This window comes from Portunus trituberculatus, chromosome 38, assembly GCF_017591435.1.
Source record: "Portunus trituberculatus isolate SZX2019 chromosome 38, ASM1759143v1, whole genome shotgun sequence".
Classification (NCBI taxonomy): Eukaryota; Metazoa; Arthropoda; class Malacostraca; order Decapoda; family Portunidae; genus Portunus; species Portunus trituberculatus.
The window spans coordinates 4,888,059-4,896,018 of record NC_059292.1 but is presented as its reverse complement, the minus strand read 5'-3'; the positions used below and the strand labels follow the sequence as shown (position 1 = coordinate 4,896,018).

General features: G+C 40.1%; 1 protein-coding gene across 1 annotated transcript in view; it reads right to left on the bottom strand.

Moving 5' to 3' along the window:
- Positions 1-480: 480 nt before the first annotated feature.
- Positions 481-7,960, bottom strand: part of LOC123515185 (tubulin alpha-4 chain-like) — a 65,366-nt gene continuing 57,886 nt past the window's right edge. The window contains exons 6-11 of the mRNA XM_045273700.1: positions 7,710-7,909; positions 6,600-6,711; positions 5,711-5,798; positions 3,970-4,097; positions 3,297-3,460; positions 481-3,105 (exon numbers count right to left, since the gene is read on the bottom strand). Of these exons, the coding sequence (XP_045129635.1) occupies positions 2,979-3,105; positions 3,297-3,460; positions 3,970-4,097; positions 5,711-5,798; positions 6,600-6,711; positions 7,710-7,909 (819 nt within the window). The 3' untranslated portion in view covers positions 481-2,978. The remainder of the gene's footprint in view (positions 3,106-3,296; positions 3,461-3,969; positions 4,098-5,710; positions 5,799-6,599; positions 6,712-7,709; positions 7,910-7,960) is intronic.

Genomic DNA, 7,960 nt, shown 5'->3' with positions numbered 1-7,960 from the left:
CCACTTAGAACGCGATTATCACACAGATTATCGGCGTCCACTCATTAGAATGGTCATCAGTACTCGCTACAAAACACTCCAACACCCAATCTGTAAACAAACAAACTTGACTGATTGCTTGTCGCCCATGAACAGAGATAATCAATGAATGTTGCACACGAGCAACATACAAAGATAGATTTTGCTTCCATAGATGTATTGTTGTTAGCAGTGGAAGACTTAGCGTCACATCTCACTCGTTCTCTAATGGAAGTCATTGAGAGTTTTCAAGAAAGTTTTCGTGACTCTTACGACAGCTTCCCCCTAGGAATGATTTGATGACAGAGAAAGTAAAACAAACACATGAATAAACACATAAAACTCTTCTGTTTGCCTCCCTCTCTCTCTGACCACACAGACCATGAAGCGAACACACACACACACACACACACACACACACACACACACACACTCTCTGCCGTGTCATGAAGTAATACAACGTTCCATATTGTTTCTGTGGTTCAGTCTTTATTGAATAAATATACAAAAGTGAAATAGAAAACTTTCTTCTTTGATAAAAATGTCAGCAACGCTTCAGACCTTAACCTATGTCAACTTGGATAATTATTCTATAAGACACTGAATTTTGTGCAGCAACAAGGAACATTATTGGAGAATTCTTCCCACTTGCAAGCTAACACCATTTCGGCGGACAAATAAAGCTTAAATCAGTAAAACTGTGACTATCATTCACACCGCTGTGCTGCACGTGTGGCCAATCCATTCAACACGCTCACAGGTTCAAGGCAGACGGAGCAGACAGTCGACTTCGAAACGGGCCACGCTCGTCCCCTTGCCACCGTGAAGTACTCATGTAATGCTCTCACGCTATTCATGTACAGGTGACGCATCTAACTGGTCAAGGAAGATTATTGATTATCTGCAGTTAGGAGTGTTAGGAAGCATGTGATTATCGTAAAGAAAAAAAAAGAAGGCTAACAATATAAATCGCTGGTTTCGGTTCACTCCACCAATCAAACCAGTGCACTGATTCTGGCAGGCTGTAAGTGTCTCCCTAACTCTCACATACTTAGCTGTGTGTGTGTGTGTGTGTGTGTGTGTGTGTGTGTGTGTGTGTGTGTGTGTGTGTTCCTGAAAGACTGAATGAAGCACTAATACTTACAGTAACAACATCACCGTCGAGGCTGAGGTGTGGCCAAGGATTCTCAAAAACAAAGCTTCGTTTCGCGTGGCAAGTGAAGCCGCAGCTCCGCGTCCTGCCTTGATAACATTAATATCGGCCAGAGGAGGTAAACAAAGGCACACAACGCCCTGCTTCCTGTATCCACTAGCTCAACACTCAGTAAGCCTCAGCACAGCATTCCCTATATCTAGTCAATGGTCCTCAAACCGCTGTGAACACTAAGAACACTTGCAGCCCGCCAGTCCCAGCCACACACATCACTCATTCTGGAACTCGTCAACAGAACTAAGGTGCCAATACGCAGTCAGTGTGTTAATTCCTCTAGTCTTTGGATATGCTCAACATTCATTACTCACTCCTCATGAGTCTCCATACAGGAAAATATCTTTGGTATTTCTGGGATATTACATGATAATTTCTTTGGCTAAATCTATGAACAAGTTAGTAATGTAGTGTTACCCTGTTTCCTTCTCCTATGATGGAATGACTCGTTGCCATACGTCCTCTTTGAAGAAATGTGCCTCCTTTCCAGAGCCGAGCAAAGTGCATGATTCAAGAACTACTGAATGGAAGAGGCTAAAGAATAACCATGCACGGGCATGTTAGTGCCACGCGTTCACAATTGTTATTCCTGTTGTTGTCACTGTGTTTCATTCAGATCAGTGTTGCAATTCCACCACGTTGTCGTAGAATATCAAACAAAGAATATAAAGTGAACATGTAAGTAGTCAACTATGCATCATTTAACCTAATAACTTCACAATTGTTATTCCTAATGTTGTCACTGTTTCATTCAGATCAGTGTTACAATTCCACCACGTTGTCGTGGAATATCAAACCCAATGACCACAAAACCGGGTCTGTCACAAAAAATAGAAGATGAACATACATAAGTATACATAGTCAACCATGCAACACATACCCTAATAACTTCACAATTGTGGTCACTGTTTCATTCAGATCAGTGTTACAATTCCTTCACGTTGTCAGAAAATATCAAACCTAAATACCACAAAATCCTAGTCTATCACAAGGAATAGATGAACATATAAATAGTCAACCATGCAACATTTACGCTAATAACTTCATTTGAGTATATTTCCATTTGAAAGACTAATATTTGTGACGATTATCACCTTTAACCCTTTCAGTATCATGCCGCCTTTTCATATTCGTTCTGGTCACTATCTGGTGATTTTATGCAGCTTCAGAAACTCATGTGTGGGGATTAGAATAGTGAAGACTCTGGCCATTAATCTTTTGATCTCCATTGACCTTTCTTGATGTAAAATCGTGTAATAGTACACAAATCTCAAGGTGAAAAATGCGACTTAATATCAAAAGGGTTCAGATTTGTTTTTTAAGTATGATGAAACTCAGTCATTGGCATAAAACAATCCAGAAGAAGGTAACAATAGTAAATCGTCAAGTTCACGTCCTTTGCTCGACTCAAGAGGGATGACAAGACTTAGATACTGTCTGCTTTTCTTCTCCTTACATTCCTAAACAACTAACGCTTATTATGCTTCACGCCACATGCAGACTTCACTCACAAAACTCAACCAAATTAACGTCTTATTTTAACATGTTGATTTTCTTTTTTTTTTTATTCATTTCTCTTGTTTTTTTTCTGGTGTCATTATTTCCGTGGTTGTCTTCCTGTATTTACTTCTTTTATCTTTATTTTCATATGTTAATTCTTCTTTTTTTTATTATATTTTCTTTGTTTTTTTCTGGTGTTATCTTCGTGGTTGTCTTGTATTCACTTCTATCTTCGTTATAGCTCTGAAGATTCCTAGTACTCGGTGTCCTCTTCCTCCTGGTTGGAGTCGAGAGCCACCTCCTCGTAGTCGTGTTCCAGAGCTGCCAGGTCTTCGCGAGCCTCGGCGAACTCACCCTCCTCCATGCCCTCCCCGACGTACCTGTGAGGGGAACACTTTCTTTACCACACAGAAAGAGAGACTAGACAGGCATGAGTCAAGACAGGATATGTGTAAAACCATGAATAGATTACATCATTCTATAGAAACAGCCATTGTGGAGAAGATTTGAGGAGAAAGTTGGGAGAGAGAGAGAGAGAGAGAGAGAGAGAGAGAGAGAGAGAGATACTAACCAGTGGACGAAGGCTCTCTTGGAGTACATAAGGTCGAACTTATGGTTGAGCCTCGCCCAGGCCTCCACGATGGCGGTGGTGTTGGAGATCATACAGACGGCCCGCTGAGTAGGCGCCATGTCTCCATTCGGGATGACTGTCGGGGCCTGGTAGTTGATGCCCACCTGTTGGGAGGCAGGAAGTGTTTAGAAGGAGAAAGGTCAGAATGTTTGTAAGGAATTAGGTGTAACTTCTGAATGTTTGCAGATTGAGTTAAAGGCATTGAATATTTGTAAAACTTTAAATAAAGGTTTGGAATGATTGTAAAAAATTTGATAAGGGATTTCAATATCTATATAAGGAGATAAAAGGTTTATAATATTTGCAAAGTCTCAGGTAAAGGTTGTGAATGTTTTCGAGACACTAAGAGAAGGATTTGAATGCTTCTGGGACATAAGAAGGTTCTGAGTGAATTTGACATTTTCTTGGATTTTCTACTTGCCTCTTCTTTGAAACTTTAATATGAACTGGCTTTATCATTTCCTAATTTATTCTTTTCCACCTTGGCCGCTTTCTTGCATTTTTCACTGGTCTCTTCTTTGTATAATTATAATATGAATGGAATTTATCATTTACTTCTCTATTCTCTTCCACCTTGGCCGCTCTCCTCGGTACACAGAAGCAAAGTACACACCTTGAAGCCAGTCGGGCACCAGTCCACGAACTGAATGGAGCGCTTGGTTTTGATGGCTGCGATGGCTGAGTTCACGTCCTTGGGCACCACGTCGCCGCGGTAAAGCAGACAGCACGCCATATACTTCCCTGCACACAAACACACACACATATAGGAGGTTACACACGGGCACACGGTCCTCAATACATGTCTTCAGTCCTTGAGCTATGGTTGTGAACTTAATCCCTTCAGTAGCAGGACGCGTTTTCTTATTCATTGTGCTTACTATTTGGTAATTTTATACAGTTTCAGAAACTTATGGGGAGGATTAAAATTAATCTTCTGACCTCCATAGAACCTTCCTAATGTAAATTAATTTGTGTAATCGTACACAGATCTCAAAGTTCAAAGTAAAAAATGTGTCGCAGTATTGAACAGGTTAAGGGTATTTCTATGGTTCCGGTGATGGACTGGCAAGATTTCTAGATTATGGAAAAACTGTCTTGAAAGTCTGGACAGTTGTCTCTATGGCATTGGTAAACTGTCATGGTGAGAGAGCAAGGCGTTTCTGAATAATGGTATTAGTTACACAGCTTGCAAAATGTTTAGAGTAGATTTAGGTTTTAGTCATTACAGGTTTTTTTTATAATTACAAGCTTACAATTCAGTGATGCTTTCTTAAAGACATTTCTTCAATATAGTCCCGTGGTTATACAATTATTTTATTGGCTTTTTTCACTCAATAACCAGTGTTAGACCCATATTCTGAAACACATCCGCGCCTCACAGCACCTTCACTATTTTCAAACGGCTCTAGTTGAAGTGACATGAGTTTTTTAGAGTGTTTCTGTAATTCTAGTGACATATTAACAAGTGTTCTGCATTATCAACAGGAAAATACCCTTTAAAACTCGGTTAATGGTTTCTGTGGTATAATATGTTGTATAATACACTAAATCATATAATGTTCTGGTTTAGAATATAATAATAATTCGATATCTATAACTTATACAAAAGTCTGTCTTCTTTTTACTGGTTTTCTTTGAAGGGAGCACAGTTGAGGCGTAACCTTACTATTCTGTCATAGACCCTGGCCGGCTGAGAGCAACATTAACCCCCTTAGTGCTATGACGCGTTTTACTATTTATTCTGTTTACTATTTGATGACGTTATACAGCTTCAGAAACTTACGTGGGGGATTGAAATAGTGGCCATTAATTTTGTGACCTCCATAAACCCTTCCTAATGTTAATGAAATCGTCTAATCATATCAAAACTCATGGTAAAAATACGTCCCAGTACTGAAGAAGTGACTGGACAAGGATGCAGATGACAATATTCTGAAACATCTACTCGTGCCACCTCCACTACTTTTAAAGGCTCCAGAAGAAGTTACACAGATTTTTAGGGGTGCGTCTCACGATTCTAGCGATAGATTTATAAGATTTCTACGTTATTAATCCCTTCAATACTGAGATGCATTTTTACCTTGATTTTTGGGTGTGATTAAACGATTTTATTTGTATTAGGAACGGTCTACGGAGGTTAAAAGATTAATGACCAAAGTCTATACTATTTTAATCCCCACATAAGTTTATGTTGCTGTATAAAATCACCAAATAGTAACCAGAATGAATACGAAAACGCAGCATGGAACTAAAGGGGCTGAGAGGAAAAATATTCTTGAACCTGGCTAAATAATTCTGTTGCCTTTTGAAAATAGTCGTCATTTCAGAAAACGAGACTCAGAATAGTGACTTACCTCGCCGCGGGTCACACTTCACCATCTGGTTGTTGGGTTCGAAGCAAGCATTGGTGATCTCCGCGACTGACAGCTGCTCGTGGTAAGCCTGGAAATATCAAAGAGAAAGATGCAAGAGACAGAAACAACTGGAGGGGACTCGTACTACATGATGCCAGCCCTTCACTCTACTAACAAGGCGAGAGGAGAATTGCACATGAAAAATTACTATAATCTTCACGAGGAAAACAGTATTCAAATCATAAAAAAATCTGTCCCGTAGTAAAAAATCTGCAGAATAAGGAAAGCTGCAAGAGCCAAACCGTTCACTCTATTAACAAGGCGAGAAAAGAAGAAATTTATATGAAAAATTACTATAACCTTCATGAGGAAAAGAGCATTGAAATCATCTAAACATCTGTCCCGTAATAAAAGACTCTGAAGAAAGAACATGGGAACAGGAAATAAGGGAAGCTGCAAAAGCCATGAAGTCTACACGTGGCAGTTCCTGGAGAGAAGACACGGTACTGTTCCTATCTAAAAAATAAACTAATCTTCTCCATGGAACCAATATCAGTATAAAGACTAGATAAAGAACTGCATTTTCGTTTACAAAATACTGACAAACTAAGCTGCTATATATAAAGGAAGTAAAGGGATTATCTTTTAAGTTCATTGCAGTTACTTGAACATCCGCGCCTCACAGCACCTTCACAATTTTCAAAGGGCTCTAGTTGAGGTGCACGAATTTTAAAGGCTGTTTCTGCAATTCTAATAAATGCTAACAAGTCTTCTGCATTATCAACAAGAAAAATAAGCTATAGAATTCGGCTAATGGTCTCTGTGATCTTTGAAAATTGTCGCAATGAGAGAGAGGGAAGCGTTTATGAGTATGGCGCTTAGTACAGACCTTCTCCACGCTGAGGACAGGGGCGTAGGTGACCAGAGGGAAGTGTATCCTGGGGTAGGGCACCAAGTTGGTCTGGAACTCCGTCAGGTCCACGTTGAGTGCCCCGTCAAACCTGAACATGGAGAGGAAAGTGTGACTGTCTCATTCAACCAAGTGTTTTTTTAGACATTGATTCATATTCTCAAACGTCTTAGCGCTTTGTCACCACTACTTTTACAGGGAGAGAGAGAGAGAGAGAGAGAGAGAGAGAGAGAGACCGTATAACTCTTCCAAGTATACGTATTTATTTAGACATTGGTGTATACTCGTAGCGCCACGTCGCCTCTACTTTTAACTTGCGCTCTAGTGGAAGTTACTGTGCGTTTATGAGGAAGTTTTTCGTGATTCTAGTGATTAACCAATACTTTGCTTCATCAAGAGGAAAACACCCAAGATAGCTCAACTAATCAACCATGTCGCCTCTAAAAATAATCATAGAGTGGCAGTAAAATGTTGAAGACTTTAAGAACACTGACCATACAAAGTAAATAGAGGTTTTATAAGATATTTCGTAATTCTAGCACCACAAGTACTCTTCCTCGAAGCACAACACACACAGGCGCTTCTAAGACAACCTCGCCTCTAAAAATAATCATAAAGTGGCAGCAAAATGTTGAAGACTTTAAGAATACTGATCATAGAAAGTTATTGCAGGTTTTATAAGATTTTTCGTAATTCTAGCACCACAAGTACTCTTTCTCGCAGCACAATACACACTGGCACCTCTGAGACAATTCTGTCGCTTCTAAAAACAATCCTAATGAGGCAGTAAGGTGTTGAAGAGCTTAAAAATGCTGACCATAAGTTACTGTAGGTTTTATAATGTATTTAGTAATTCTAACACCATAAATACTCTTTCCCGCAGCCCAACACACACTGGCGCCTCTAAGAAAACTTCGCCTCTAAAAAAATAATCATAAAGTGGCAATTAAATCTTGGAGACTTTAGGAATACTGACCATAGAAAGTTACTGTAGGTTTTATAAGATATTTCGTAATACTAGCACCACAACTACTCTCCCTTGCACCACAACACACACTGGCTCATTTAAGACAACCTGGTCCAACCCACCTAAGGGAGGCGGTGATGGAGGACACAATCTGGCCAATCATGCGGTTCAGGTTCTCGTAGGAAGGTCTCTCGATGCCAAGGTTCCTGCGGCAGATGTCGTAGATGGCTTCGTTGTCCACCATGAAGGCACAGTCGGAGTGTTCGAGCGTGGTGTGGGTGGTGAGGATAGAGTTGTAGGGCTCCACCACGGCGGTGCAGATCTGGGCAAGACAAAGGAATTGGTAAGAAGGAGGTTTGAGTAAAGTTTTGCC